This window comes from Rhinopithecus roxellana, chromosome 7 (genome assembly GCF_007565055.1).
Source record: "Rhinopithecus roxellana isolate Shanxi Qingling chromosome 7, ASM756505v1, whole genome shotgun sequence".
NCBI classification, from domain to species: domain Eukaryota; kingdom Metazoa; phylum Chordata; class Mammalia; order Primates; family Cercopithecidae; genus Rhinopithecus; species Rhinopithecus roxellana.
In genome coordinates, this window is record NC_044555.1 from 84799079 (window position 1) to 84815172 (window position 16094).

General features: G+C 44.5%; 1 protein-coding gene across 5 annotated transcripts in view; it reads right to left on the bottom strand.

Moving 5' to 3' along the window:
• PHKA2 (phosphorylase kinase regulatory subunit alpha 2) overlaps window positions 1-13728 on the bottom strand; it is a 95635-nt gene extending 81907 nt beyond the window's left edge. For 3 of the 5 annotated variants that reach the window (XR_004058324.1, XM_010363808.2, XM_030933790.1), the window contains exon 1: window positions 13434-13633. Coding sequence is in view for 3 of the 5 variants with exons in the window: in XM_010363808.2 (XP_010362110.2) it covers window positions 13434-13511 (78 nt within the window). In the remaining 2 variants the exon portion in view is untranslated. Of the gene's footprint in view, window positions 1-13433 lie in introns of all 5 variants that reach the window. The other 2 variants (XM_030933791.1, XM_010363806.2) reach the window with 2 other exon arrangements.
• Window positions 13729-16094: the final 2366 nt, after the last annotated feature.

Consider the following 16094-nt stretch of genomic DNA (forward strand, 5'->3'; position numbering starts at 1 on the left):
TTAGAATTATGCTTTAAAATTGTTGCCATCTGTCAGTCTGAATTTGTTTGAATTTGCTTTACTTTTTCAGATTGCTAGTGAAGTTGAGCCATCGTTTAGCCCATTTATTAGCTTTCTCCTCTGCACATTATTTGTTTACATTGTAGAATACAATACTACTATAGAAATATATAAAACTACTATAAATGATGAAGGGAATCAACTTAAAGGGATACAATGAAGTAAGTCACCTGGATTTAAAATATTTTTTGGTTATTCTGGTACTATGTTGCAAATCCCTTCTCTTTGTAATGAAAAGAGATTTACAAACCCAGAAGCTACACAACGATGGTACCTGCTATCTCATCAAACAAGCGCTCAACTAAGATGGAAACTTGAATCCAATCAATTATTTAAATGGCTGACTCTCTAAGGACTCTCTTAGGATTAAGCTTTTGTATTAGTTATATATTGCTAAATAAGAAGTAATTCAAAAACTTGGTAACTTAAAACCAATAAACTTCTATTATCTCTCACAGTTTCTGTGGGTCAGCAATTCAGAATCAGCTTTAACTGGGTGGGTCTGGCTCAAAGCCTCTCATAAAGTTTCAGTCAAGATGTTGGCCAGGGCTGCAGTCATCTGAGAGCTTGACTAGGGCAGAAAATCTGCTTCCAAGACGTGATTCAAAAATCTTTCCCATTCTGTAGCTCATCTCTTAGCTTTGTTTAGATAAACTTCTTGTCATAAGAGGTTTTGCTTTTGCATATAGTTGAATTATCAATTTATTTTATGATTTATGATTTTTATTTTTATTTTCTTAGTTTAAGAAATCATTTCCTGTCTCAAGATCATAAAAGTGTTCTATTTTAAGTTTTATAGCTTTGCTTTTCATATTTAGGTCTTTATTCTCTCTAGAATTTATTCTTGTGTATGGTCTAAGAGAAAGAATTTCTTTTTTTCCATATAGACGACCAATTGTCCTAACATTTTTTATTGAATAATCTATCCTTTCTGTTCCTGAGGTCTTTCTTCTTTTCCTCTGGTCTATTTGTCTGCTTCTGTGCCAATATCGCACAATTTTAATGACCTTAGATTTATGTTTTGAAATCTGGTAAGGCATTCCTTCCCCTCTTCTATTTAAAATGTGTCTTGGCTATTCTTGGCCCCTTACTACAGCATGTGAATTTTAGGATCAATTTCCCTGAAAAAGTCTCTTTGGGTTTGGATTGGCAGACCACTGAATTTCTACATTAATTTGGGAAGAATATATCTTTACAACACTGAATCTTCCCATTCAAGAACATGCTGTGTCTCTCCTCATATTTGTCTTCTTTTATGTCCCTCAATAGAGCTTTAAAACTTTCTCCAGGCATGTCTAGCCCTTGCATTAGATTTATTCAACAGTTTTTGTTGCTACTGTGAATGCTTTTCTAAGAAACGATAACATTTACGAATTGTTTGCGGCTGCCGTAAAGGGGTAACTTCATTACTGCATATGGATCTTATATGTGGCAAACTTGCTTGAAAAATGGAAAACTCTAGTTCCACTCGCTTTGGGTTTTCTGTAGCACTTTTTTCTGCAAATAATAATCTCCATGATTCTTATTTCCTTTTCATGTCTGTTACATGGGGGCACAATTACAATGCTGAAGAGAGGGGGTGATAGTGGGGATCCTTAAAGTTCTTGACTTTAAATCTTTCCCCAATAAATTACTTACGAGGTTTGTAGATTTATTTTCACATTACCCTTTATCAAGATAATAAAATTCGGGCCGGGCGCGGTGGCTCAAGCCTGTAATCCCAGCACTTTGGGGAGGCCGAGACGGGCGGATCACGAGGTCAGGAGATCGAGACCATCCTGGCGAACACGGTGAAACCTCGTCTCTACTAAAAAATACAAAAAGCTAGCCGGGCGAGGTGGCGGGTGCCTGTAGTCCCAGCTATTTGGGAGGCTGAGGCAGGAGAATGGCGTACACCCGGGAGGCGGAGCTTGCAGTGAGCTGAGATCCGGCCACTGCACTCCAGCCTGGGTGACAGAGCGAGACCCCGTCTCAAAAAAAAAAAAAAAAAAAAAAGATAATAAAATTCGAGTGTATGCCTCATTGTCTAAGAGGTGCTTTTTCTGAGACGGAGTCTCACTCTGTCACCCAAGCTGGAGTGCAGTAGCATGATCTTGGCTCACTGCAACCTTCACCTCCCGGGTTCAAGCGATTCTCCAGCCTCAGTCTCCCAAGTAGCCGGGATTACAGGTAACCGACACCACATCCTAATTTTTGTATTTTTAGTAGAGACAAGATTTCACCATGTTGGCCAGGCTGGTCTCAAACTCCTGACCTCAGGTGATCCACCCGCCTCGGCCTCCCAAAATGCTGGGATTACAGGTGTGAGCCACCGCGCCTGGCCTTAAGGGGTGCTTTTAAAATCATTAATGGATACTGAATTTTATCAAATGCTTTTCTATATCTATTGAGATGATCACACTGTTTTTCTTCTTTAATTTATTAATGTGGTAAAAATACATTAACAGATTTTATAGTAAATTTCCTTGTATTTGGTGGATAAACCACACCTGATCATGATGTTTTTTATACACATTGCTTGACTCATTTTCTTAGTATTTCACTTCATGTATTAAATATCAATATTCATAAGTGATTTCCTCTGTAAGTTTTATGTTTTAGCATGCCTTCTTTGACTATGGTATCATGGGGTATTGGCCATCTGAAAGGAGTTGAGAGCTGTCTCTCTTTATCTTTTATCTGAAACAGTTTAAGATAGGGATTATCTGTTAATCCCTTGCCCCTCTGTCAACAATGGAGTCACTGTACTCACTGGGCAAAATGCCAGCTCTAGCTAAATCTGCCTCTGCCAACTCTGAGGGTGCACCCATGCAGCTGAATGTGGCTGGAGAAAAACACACAGCCACACTGACTGAACTCCCTTTAAATTAATGACCCTTAATGCTGTCCAATGATTGTCTAGAGATCCCTTGTCCATTCATTCCCTTTTCCTCCTAAAGGACGGCTTCGTACCTTCTCTCTCAGACCTCCAATAACTCCTCCTCATCCTCACTCTCAGCTAGTGACCGTGCTTCACATTTTGCTGAGAAGGCAGAAGCAATCAAAAGGGAACATGGTGCCAATGTGCCCTGTTTCCCTCTTGTTTTGATGGACGAGCTATCTGTGCTCCTCTCTAAGGTCACCTGCAATCTATATGCTACAATCTACCTGTTCTCATGCATGCCAGGACTTTGCTTCTTGCATTGTCAGTTTTCCCCTGTCTACTAGATCATTCCCACCAGATACATAATTTCTCACATTAAAAAAACCCTCCCAATCCCATATCTCCACCCAACCACTGCTCTTATTTACAGTAGAACTCTTCAGAAGAACTGTTTAAACTCAGAATCTTCAGTTTCTGTCCTTTCCTTCTGAGTCCGATTTGCCCAATTTTTGTGTCTTACACTCCATATAGACTGTTGGACATGGTCACCAATAACTTCCACATCCCCAAATCTAATGGTCAACTCTTAGTCCTGATGCTACTTGACCTTGTCTCATTATTAGCCTTTTGCTCATCTGATTACTTCCTCCTCCTTGAATCACGTTCCCGACTTCTATCTTAGTCAGTTTGGGTGGTTTTAACAAAATACCATAGACTGGGTGGCCTAAACAACAGAAATATATTTCTTGCAATTACTGGAGGCTAGGAAATCTGAGACCAGGGTGCCAGCAGGGTCAAGTTCTAGTGAGGGCCCTCCTCCTGGCTTGCAGATGGCCACCTTCTTGCTGTGAGCTCACATGGTGGTGGTGAGGAGAATCATCTCTTTTGTGTCTCTTCTTAGAAGGGCATTAATCCCATTCATCAGGACCCTACCGTTATGACCTAATCATCTCCCAAAGGCCCCACCTCCTAATGCCATCACCTTGAGATTAGGGCTTCAACATAGGACTTTGGGGGGACACTGACCCTTGGTTGCTTTTCCTGCTACTTCCATGATGGCTTCTTCTCGTGCCCCTTGGCAGCACCTCCCCCTCATAATCTGGATCTCTTCATTTTCGGGGGTCTCCTCTTTGAACCTCATCTCTTTTCTGTCTGTACTTGTTCCTGTGATCTCGTCTCGTCTCAGGATCTTTTAACCTCCACACACATACCAATGACTCCCACATTTCTGTCTCCAGCCCAGACCTCTCCCCTAACTTCTAGACTCACATATTCAACTGCCTACTTACCATTTCTACTTGGATACTGATATGATTTGGCTCTGTGTCCCCACCCAAATCTCATCTTGAATTGTAGTCCCACAATTCCCACATGTTGTGGGAGGGACCTGGTGGGAGGTAACTGAATCATGGGGGCAGGTCTTTCCCACGCTGTTCTCGTGATAGTAAGTCTCACGAGATCTGATGGTATAAAAAGCGGAGTTTTCCTGCACAAGCACTCCTCTCTTTGCCTGCTGCCATCCACATAAGATGTGACTTGCTCCTCCTTGTCTTCCACCATGATTGTGAGGCTTCCCCAGCCACGTGGAACTATAAGTCCAATTAAATCTTTTTTTTGTAAATTGCCCAGTCTCAGGCATGTCTTTATCAGTAGCGTGAAAACGGACTAATACAGATGCCTAACAAACACCTCGAACTTAACAAAACTCTATCTTCCACCCCAAACTTGTTTCCCCACAATTTTCTCCATTGCAGTAAATGGTAATTCCATACTACCAGTTGTTTAAGCCTAAAATCTTGAAGTCATTCTTGATTTTTCTTTTTTCACAAATGCAATACTCACTCCACCATGAAATCCTGTTGTCTCTACCTTCGAAATTTACCCCAAATCTCACCATTCCACACTGTCTCCACTTGAACAACCCTTGTCTGAGTCATCATGCTCCAACTGCAGAAACTTCCTGACAGGTCATTCATTCTGCTTTGCCCCGTGGTCCCCTACAGTAAATATTCCACGCAGCCAATGGAGTGATTCTTTTCAAACATGATTCGGATGATATCATTCCCCTGCTCAAAACCCTCTCAGGACTTCCCTTCTCACTCAGAATAAAAGTCAAATTATTTATTTATTTATTTATTTATTTATTTATTTATTTATTTATTTATTTATTTTTGAGATAAAGTCTCACTCTGTCGCCCAAGCTGGAGTGTGGTGGCACGATCTCAGCTCACTGCAACCTCCGCCTCCCGGGTTCAGGTGATTCTCGTGCCTCAGCCTCCCGAACAGCTAGGATTACAGTTGCCTGCCACCACACCCAGTCAATTTTTGAATTTTTAGTAGAGACAGAGTTTCACCATGTTGGCCAGGCTGGTCTCAAACTCCTGACCTCAGGTGATCCACCTGCCTCGGCCTCCCAAAGTGTTAGGATTACAGGCGTGAGCCACTGCGCCTGGCCCAAATTCTTTAACTTCCAAGATACATAAAGAAATCAATCTCTAAATGTTCCTTGGTCCTTCTCTGTAAAAGCATCTTGGACTAGGACTTTTTGGACTCATTCCATTTCTTTAAGGGTTACCGGTCTAATCAGGATTTAATTTTTTCTTAACACTGGTAACCTTTATCTAGAAAACAGCCCACTCTTAATATAGTAGTCCTTCCTTGTCTGGTTTTGCTTTCTATCATTTCAGTTACTAGTGGTCAACTGTGGTCTGAAAATACTACACACAATAAAATATTTTGAGAGCGAGCGAGGCCACATTCACATAATTTTTATTACAGTATATTGTTATAATTGTTCAATTTTATTATATTTCTTAATCTCTTACTTACAAACTTTCTCATATGTATCTATGTACAGGGAAAAAACATAGTATATATAGGGTTGCTACTATCTGTGGTTTCAGGCACCCATGGGGTCTGCAATGTATCGCCTGTGAATAAGGGGGACTCCTGTATTGTTCATTTGTCCCTCCTCCCTCCCCCCATCCCTCTCACCAACCCTCCCAGAAGTCTGCCTATTTACCAGTCTTTTCAAAAAATCAGCTTTTCACTTTGTCCATCACAGAAACATAGCACATTAATTGCTGCTTGTACCCTTATTATTTCCTTTCTTCTATTTTCTTGAATACACTCTGTTGTTCTTTTCACAACTGTGAGTTTATTAATTTTTAAATCTTCCTTCTTTTCCAATATATACATGTAAGGATATAAATTTCACTTCAAACTCCACCTTAGCTGTAATCCCATACATTTTTATTTGGAATGTTTTTGCTGTCATTCAGTTCTAACTCTTTCGTAACTTCCGTTATAATTTCTTTTTTAATCCATGACATATTCAGAAGCAGGCTTGCTAAGTTTCCAAACATACATGGGAGGCATTAGCAATTGTTTGTTATTGCTCTCTAATTTTCTTGCATTTTGGCCAAAAAAAATGTGGCATGCATAAAGTTGATCTTTCAGTATTTTTTGACATTTCCCTTATATTCTAATCTGTCACACTTTTTGAAAAATATATCTTGTGAAGCTGAAACAAATAAGTATTTCCTATTGGTTCAGTGTGGAATTCTATGTAAGTGTACTTAATCAAATTTGTTTCTTACAGTGCTCCGATTTTCTATGGCCTAATTATTTCTCTGCTTAACAGTATCTGAGAGAGGGGGTTTAAAAACTCTCACTATGATTATGGATTTGTCAACTTCTACAGTTAGGTCAAGTTTTGCTTTACATACTTTGAAGCTATGTTGTTAGTATGCTGCAGATTTAAAATTGTTGTATTTTTCTTGGTGAATTAGCCCTCTGTCATCTAGCAATACCATTCTGTAGTCCTAACATAATTTTAAAAAATTTTCAAAGTCTACTTGGTCTGATATTCATAGATCAACGTATTTTTGGTTAGTTTTGCTCAGTATATCTTGTCCCACTATATTACTTTCAACCTCTCAGTATCCTATGTTTTAGGTTTCGTCTCTTACAAACGACATACACCTTTTAAAGTTTTTAAAAATAATTTCTATTATCTGGGCCAGGTACAGAGGCTCACGCCTATAATCCCAGCACTTTGGGAGGCCAAGACGGGCAGATCACCTGAGGTAAGGAGTTTGAGACCAGCCTGGCCAACATGGCGAAACCCATCTCTACTAAAAATACAAAAATTAGCCGGGCATGATGGTGCCTGTAATCCCAGCTACTCGGGAGGCTGAGGCAGGAGAAATTGCTTGAACTTGGGAGGCAGAGGTTGCAGTGAGCCAAGATCATGCCACTGCACTCCAGCCTGGGTGACAGAGCAAGATTCTGTCTCAAAATAATAACAATAATTTCTACTATCTGGCGGATTTCAGCATTTATACTTGTTGTGACAGGTGGAGATACTCACCACTATGCTAATGAGGAAGACTCTTGCTGTGATTACTAATACTGTGTAGTTGGATTTATTTGCATCTTATTTTGTACTTTATATTTACCACACTTTTTTCTTTACTTCCTACCCTCCCCAGCAGCCTTTTCCTCCTTTCAGCCAGATGATCAGATTTTCTTTATTCTGCTATTGTTTTTAAAATTATATATTACAGAGGCCGGGCGTGGTGGCTTACGCCTATAATCTCAGCACTTTAGGAGGCCGAGGCGGGCAGATCATGAGGTCAGGAGATTGAGACCATCCTGGTTAACATGGTGAAAGTCCGTGTCTACTAAAAATACAAAAAATTAGCCAGGCGTGGCGGCATGCACCTATAGTCCCAGCTACTCGGGAGGCTGAGGCAGGAGAATCACTTGAACCTGAGAGGCAGAGGTTGTAGTGAGCCGAGATCGCACCACTGCACTCCAGCCTGGGTGACAGAGTGAGACTCCATCTCAAAAAAAAATTAAAATGGAAATAAAGTTTTATATGCCACATATATTAATAGTAATGCTTAAACACAAACTCTTATCTTAAAAGCTATGATAATACCTTCATCATGCTTCTTAATGAGATAAGGCCCTTAGAATGCTTTCACTACTGGCCGGGAGCTCACGCCTGTAATCCCAGCACTTCGGGAGGCCGAGGCAGGTGGATCACTTGACGTCAGGAGTTCAAGACCAGCCTGGCATGGTGAAACCCCACCTCTACTTAAAATACAAAAATTAACCAGGTATGGTAGCACACACCTGTAATCCCAGCTACTCTGGAGGCTGAGGCAGGAGAATCGCTGGAACCCAGGAGGTGGGGGCTGCAGTGAACCGGGATCATGTCACTGCACTCCAGCCTGGGCAACAGAGCAAGACTGTCTCAAAAAAAAACAAAAAAAAACAAAAAAACACTTTCACTCCAGTCTCTTCCTATTCTTCTGTCATATTATTATTTTCTAGTACTTAATTATATCTTTTTTAACTCTCTCCCAAATTCCTCTTTATTATTGTTACTATTTGTTCCATACTCCATGTTTTATTTATCCCATTTTTCTCATTTAAAATTCCATGGCCATTAAATAACAGTATTTACTGTCCCAGTCTCTTAGTTATTTGCTTTATTATACCAAGTAATCTGTCGTTACAGTGAACACTGCCTTGACCATTGTTTTTCCTTCTGATCCATATTCTCTTATCACCACTTCATACTTAATACTTTTATTAAGGAGCCTTCAAACAGCTGTTAGTGAAAAAAATGCACAAAGTTCATATTTCTTACTTGAGCCAAAACAATCTAAAAATTTCTTTTTTTTTTTTTTTGAGACGGAGTCTCGCTCTGTCACCCAGGCTGGAGTGCTGTGGCCGGATCTCAGCTCACGGCAAGCTCCGCCTCCCAGGTTCACGCCATTCTCCTGCCTCAGCCTCCCGGGTAGCTGGGACTACAGTCGCCGACACCTCGCCCGGCTAGTTTTTTGTAGTTTTTGTAGTTTTGTAGAGACGGGGTTTCACCGTGTTAGCCAGGATGGTCTCGATCTCCTGACCTCGTGATCCGCCCGTCTCAGCCTCCCAAAGTGCTGGGATTACAGGCTTGAGCCACCGCGCCCGGCAAAAATTTCTTTTTTTAAAGGCAACAAATGTTTAATGATACTTCCTAGAGTATATATTTACAAAAGCAAATCTGCAAAAGGACCTTTTTGTAACCACAACTCTTTCATTCTTTGCATTAAAGATCCAAATAATATTTAGCAGCAAGTATATTTGGCAAATGACTAATAGGAAAAGTTCTTCTCTTTCACAGATACAGGAAAAGGAATTCATTAAGATGTTACCTTAACTAATAATTTAATAATTAATATTTAATATTTAATAATTTAATTAATAATTTCAGCCTTTACTGAAATTATGTGAACCAACTATTGCCTCTAACGGAAGAATGATTGTAGGGAAAAGAGAGATCAGACTGTTACTGTGTCTATGTAGAAAGGAAGACATAAGAAACTCCATTTTGATTTGTACCCTGAACAATTGTTTTGCCTTGAGATGCTGTTAATCCATAACTTTAGCCCCAGCCTTGTGCTCACAAAAACATGTGTTGTATGGAATCAAGGTTTAAGGGATCTAGGGCTGTGCAGGATGTGCCTTGTTAACAAAATGTTTACAGGCCACTATGCTTGGTAAAAGTCATCGCCATTCTCCAGTCTCAATAAACCAGGGGCACAATGCACTGTGGAAAGCCGCAGGGACCTCTGCCCTGGAAAGCCGGGTATTGTCCAAGATTTCTCCTCACTGAGACAGCCTGAGATACGGCCTCATGGGACCATGGGACGGGAAAGACCTGACCATCCCCCAGCCCGACACCCGTGAAGGGTCTGTGCTGAGGAGGATTAGTAAAAGAGGAAGGCCTCTTGCAGTTGAGATAAGAGGAAGGCCACTGTCTCCTGCCTGCCCTGGGAACTGAATGCCTCGGTATAAAACCCGATTGTACATCTGTTCTATTCTGAGATAGGAGAAAAACCGCCCTGTGGCGGGAGGTGAGATAATGCTGGCGGCAATGCTGCTCTGTTACTCTTTACTCCACTGAGATGTTTGGGTGGAGAAAAGCATAAATCTGGCCTACGTGCACATCCAGGCATAGTACCTTCACCTGAACTTATTTGTGACACAGATTCCTTTGCTCACGTTTTCCTGCTGACCTTCTCCCCTTTGTGACCATGAGGCCTGGGCACAAACGTGTGGCCTCTATCAAAGTCATGACACCACCAAGAGCACCCATTATTTACTGCTGCCCAGTAGGTGCCAGACGAGGTAGTAGGCACTAATTTTTTCCTTAGAAACACTCAGTGGAAGCAAGTGTTATTATCCTCACTTTACAGATGGGGGCATCACCCTGTTCTCCTGCCTCATTCCCCTTGCTGAGATAGTGAAAATAGTAATTAATAAATACTGAGGGAACTCAGAGACCAGTGCCGGTGCAGGTCCTCCGTATGCTGAGTGCCGGTCTCCTGGGCCCATTGTTCTTTCTCTATACTTTGTCTCTGTGTCTTATTTCTTTTCTCAGTCTCTCGTCCCACCTGAGGAGAAATACCCGCAGGTGTGGCGGGGCAGGCCACACCTTCAAATGATGATTAGCTGATTAGCTTGACATAGTTAACGCAAAATGATTTCTAACAAATGAAACCAATGTAAATTGATCTCAATTTAAAAAGCAAATCAGAAACAGAGTTCAGAGTTGTTACCAGCTGACACTAAAAAAAAGCCTCCTAAACATCTGCACATATCTACAGATGGTGGGGAGATACAGCATAAACTTTAGAAACCATTCGTGCAGCTCATTCATTTTCTTTAAAATTGTGGTAAAATATACATAACATAAAAGTGCTCGTTCGTTTTTCCAGAGTAGTTAGGGGACCTGCCTAAGATTACTCAGAGAAGGTGATGAGGCCTTGAATGGGTTAGGGCTCTACAACTGTGCACACTAGTTGTGGGGGTGAATGGGTGCAATTCTGCACTTGTGGATGCATGACATTTACCCGGCAGAACTGTGCTGGGAGTATCCTGGTTAGCCAGAAGAGCTTGACGACACAGGAAGGGAAAAAGAGGGCAAACATGAGGGTTACTCACCAACTACCCCCAAAATAAATACAACTAAAGGCTCACACAACGTTTTTTTAATCATTAAAATGTTGGGGAGGAAAGTCCAATCTCACAGATTTGCTTTCATGAGAAGAGAATTCTTTCGCTTCTGAGGGAAGGCAAGCCTGGACAGATAGCTGGGTTATTAGGATGGCTCAGGCCCTGCAGTAAGTCTTCTACCAACAAGGACTTAAGGGTACCTTTCATGCCTTTGGCCCCTGCTTGATGCAAAGGAAGGAAACTGATGAGATCTCTGTACTTAGGCTCTCTTGGCATCAATGGGGAGACATATTTATGCTCAAGGAATGAAGAGCTGTAGCAGGACCTTCAGGAAAGGGCGCACCATGAGCCAGAGTACTCCTGCAAGGACCATGAGGCCTGGGCACAAACGTGTGGCCTCTATCAAAGTCATGACACCACCAAGAGCGCCCATTATTTACTGCTGCCCAGTAGGTGCCAGACAAGGTAGTAGGCACTAATTTTTTCCTTAGAAACACTCAGTGGAAGCAAGTGTTATTATCCTCACTTTAAAGATGGGGGCATGGACTCAGAAGGGATCAAGAAAGATCACACGTCATTCAAGGCAGAGCAGAGGATTCAAACCCAAGTCTGACAAAAGAACCAAGCTTCATCAGCAATCCTTAAAGCCCCCTCCATCACAGTCATGAAGGGAAAGGTTTTTCAACTTGTATTTTAAAACACTTTATAGATGTAATTAGCATATACTCCAAGGAGGAAGGGGAAAAATGACCTTCATTTGCCTGCCTACTACTTCTCCCACTCTCAACTTGAACATCATCTCTTCCAGGACTCCTCTCCGGCTCCCACAAAGTGGGTGAGGGGTCCTTCCTCAAAGTTCCCAAAATAAAGACCATCATCCTTCATGTGCAATCTCAAGCTCTGAAAATTTAGTGTTTTCGTAAGTTTGCAGCAAGCTCTTTTGGTGGCAAAAGATGAGCCGAACTAATGTGAAACTCTTTTCAGCATTTACTGAAATTATGTGAATATTTATATTCTGATGTGGAAGTAATAACCTGTTTGATGAAGGGGTGCTGCCCAGATCTGGCTGCAGTTATTATGGCATATATAGTATGTTGTACACATATTACCTTTCTAAAAGCCAAACATTTCTGATGGGCAAACCACAACTGGTCCAAAGGGTTTCAGATAATGGACTCTGAGGCCAGGTGCAGTGGCTCATGCCTGTAATCCCAGCACTTTTGGGAGGCCGTGGTGAGAGGATGACTTGAGGTCAGGAGGTCGAGACCAGCCTGGCTAACGCAGTGAAACCCCGTCACTACTAAAAATGCGAACATTAGCTGGGCGTGGTGGCGCAAGCCTGTAGTCCCAGCTACTCCGGAGGCTGAGGCAGGAGAGTCGCTTGAACCCGAGAGGCAGAGGTTGCAGTGAGCCGAGATCGCACCACTGCACTCCAGCCTGGGTGACAGAGTGAGACCCTGTTTCAAAAACAAACAACAACGAAAACAGACAAAGGACTTTGGACCTATACCCTATGCATAAATGTTACTGCACTACGATCATTTATTCTTTGTAACCCCAGCACTTTGTAGAGTGCCTTGCGTATAACAGATACACCACAAATATTTCCTGAGGAAACAAGGCTAAGAAATTAGCTAAGAAGGGAAAACGGTCAGTGCCTTGGAAATGACCATGGCTCCCAACTTGCAGGTCAGGCCTCTAACCGCTGAATGCCACTGCCTTCGTTGACTTTGAAGGCCCTATAAATAGTTGCTGTTGATTGAGGGCAAGAAACATAGCTGCTGTCTTCACTAGGAATAAAAATAGTTCAGTGGTCTTACACTGATGGACCCACATATAATTTTGGCCCAGGAATACAAAGCACAGCAGGCATACTCATACCTCGGACCACATGGGCAGTGTCATAGGACCCTGTGAGTTTGGGAGCCTTTGGGTCTGACCTGCTACATGCAGTGTGACCTTTCTGGCCTCCACAATTTTCTCATCTGTAAAATAGCAACCAAAGTAGCCCCAAAGGGCCTTCCAGGTGGGTCTCTACCAAGGCAGCTCATGGGAGGGACAGTAGCTGTCTCCCCACACTGCAGAGTCCTGCGTAAACTTCAGGAGCTTCTTCACTCCTGTCTACTGTTCTCATTCAGTGTAGTCTGTCCCACCGCCCCCCCCAACCCCCACACCTATTTTCTCGTCCAAAAAAAGCAAAGTCAATGCAAAAACAGGCAGTTTGGACCACGGGCACGGAGGAGGCTCATTCTCATCCTGAACAATGGCCAAAGAATTCTGTGAAAAGTAGCCGTAGCAACAGTTAGGTCCCCTGAATCTTAAGGAGCACGGCGTGGTAATGGGGTGGTAATCACTAGCTAGCAAGGACTAGATTCAAATAGCAAACTCTTAATTGCAAGGTCTCGGGTCACAAGAGGGCCAGAGGCCTGGGAAGGAGAATGAGTGACAAAAGAGGGCAGTTTCACGCGTTCCCTGTGGGGCGGTCCCTCCTTACCTGGTAACACAGGATGGTTTGCTGCACCAGCCGCGCGTACCCGTCCAAGCGGACCCCGGAATTGCTCCTGCTCCGCATCTCCCAGACGCTCCCGGGCCGTAGTGCCCGATCTGCCGCGTGGGCGCGGGACGTCAGGGCTGAGGCCTCCAAGCGGGTCTGGTTCCCGGACACTCACAGCCTTAGACAGTTCTCAGGATGGGACCGGGCCGGAGGAGGTCGAGACTTTTCTAAACGCTAGCCCCTAAGTCCGGTCGGAAAGCAAGTCAACCAGAGCTTCGCGCGGTGGGGAGGCGCGGAGGCGGGGACAGGGGCTGGAGCGACGAAGGTCCCGCCTCGGCCAGGCCTGCTGGGCTCCCGACGCTCGAGGGAGCAGCGGGAAACCGAGTTTCGGGCGTGGGGCGAGGACGCCCCTGCCAAGCCCCTTTTACGTCCCGGCGGTCGCGAGGAGGTCCCTCGGGCGGGAAGAAGACGCCCGCCCACCCCAGCCGCCGGGTAGCCCGCCCAGGCCGCGCTCAGCCCCGCCCCTGGCTCCGCCCCCGCCGCGGAGCGGAACCCTCCAAGTAGTGGCCTGAGGGGGAAGGAAAAGGGGGCGGCCCGGGAGAGCGCTGCGAAATCAGCAACGGGCGGGAACCAGGTTGCCTCCCTGAGTCCCTTCTCTCCCCGGCCGGCTGCCAACCACAGCCTAGGCCAGAGAAACAAGCCCTTCCGTCGCGGCCACCTGGGCGCCTTGGACCCGCCCTCCGGACCCGCCCCCGCCCCCGCCGCGGAGTGGAACCTTTGGAGCCCTGAGGGGCACAGGTAAGGAGATGGCCCCGCCCCGCGCCCTGGAATGACCCCCACGGCCCCGCCCAGATCCCCGGCCCCGCCTCCGCCGCAGAGCGGAACCCTCAGAGTCGCGGCCTCGGGGGGGGGGGGACGAAAAAGGAGGCTGCCCGCGGGAGTCTAGGGGAACCCGGCTCCGGGCGGGGAACGAGTTGGCTTCCCTGCGTGGTAGTGAGGAGCCCCCCGAGATGGGTGCCAATCCCACCCGAGGCCGGAGAAAGAGGGCCGCCCACCGCGGCCGCCTGGGCACCCCTGTGAGGGTCAAGATTGTAGTCCCGCCCCGGCCCGGTCTCCGCCGCTTAGCGGAACTGGAGTAGCGGGACCCAGCCCGGAAGAAAAAGGGGGAAGGCCCGGAGAGGTGCCCCAGCGACACCTCTGGCGCCTGTGACCCCGCCCCTAGCCACCTGGGCGCCGCTTTCCCGGGCGGGTTCGCAGTTCATCTCCCACAGGTCTACAGCTTGAAACTTGGCATTCGTTATAATGTTTCCTGGCTGCTGATAACCCACAGTTCACAATCTTCGACCTGGTATTCATTATCCACCAGTATCTGGCCCACATAGGAATTCACTGGACAGCTAGACTAATGTAATCATTGTTTCCGCAAGCTCTTTGCCAGTCTCCATGCATTTACTCTATGCTTGACCCCTTCGGCTCTTCCTCCTCCTCCTTGACTAACTGAAGCTTATCTTTCCCTTAACGGCTAGCTCAGCTCGTCTATTAGCCTTCCCCATTTTCTGAATTTCTATAGCCATTTGTTTAGTAAGAGCTTAGGACTTAGAGTCAATTCAATTTGAGTTCAAATGTCAGTTCTGCCATTTACAAGTGGTATGACCTTTTGCATCCCGTTTTACATGTTTGAACTTCAGTGTTCTCATCTGTAAAATGGGGATAATCATAGCACCTACCTCACAGGATGACTTAAGATCAGGAGGATGAATATAAAGCATTTAGCACAAGCCTGGCTAGTAGAAAAATACTTAATAAATCATAACTAATTTCGTTGTCACTTGGCCACAATGTATTGCCTCCTGTTATTTATGTTTTCACGTGTGGATGAGGCATATTTTCCTAATTGGAATGTACGTTATTCATTGAAACAGTCTTTTGGTGTCTCCTACCATGCCTGGTACAGTGTTGAGCGTATAGTGGGAGCTCAATTAATGTTGCTCGCATGAGTAAATGAAATCAGTCCTGCTTAGCTGCATTCCCTTATGTTTGGTCCTTGACCAAATTATGTTAGATATTCCAGAACATAAATCTATGGCTTTACTCTGTCACTCAACTAAAGCGCCAAACCCTTCATCAGCTCACATACTACTTCATATAATACTTTGTTTTCTTAATATTGGCTCTTGAATTATGCAGCGATCCATGTGATGTGCCTCCATGAAGAATTTGCTGTGGTCTAGGAGTGAATAAAACTAGACATTGTTATCATCACTAAATGTTTTGGAATCTGAATATGTACTCTTGCTAGAATTTTCATGTATTTATCTGCATCTAAAAGCTGGGATCATTGCTTCTTTTCATTGTGGCTTTTGTTTCCATTGGGTCCTTCTTTTTTTTTTTTTTTTTTTTTTTTGAGACGGAGTCTTGCTCTGTCGCCCAGGCTGGAGTGCAGTGGCCGGATCTCAGCTCACTGCAAGCTCCAGCCTCCCAGGTTTACGCCGTTCTCCTGCCTCAGCCTCCTGAGTAGCTGGGACTACAGGCACCAGCCACCTCGCCCGGCTAGCTTTTTGTATTTTTTAGTAGAGACGGGGTTTCACCGTGTTAGCCAGGATGGTCTCGAACTCCTGACCTCGTGATCCGCCCGTCTCGGCCTCCCAAAGTGCTGGGATT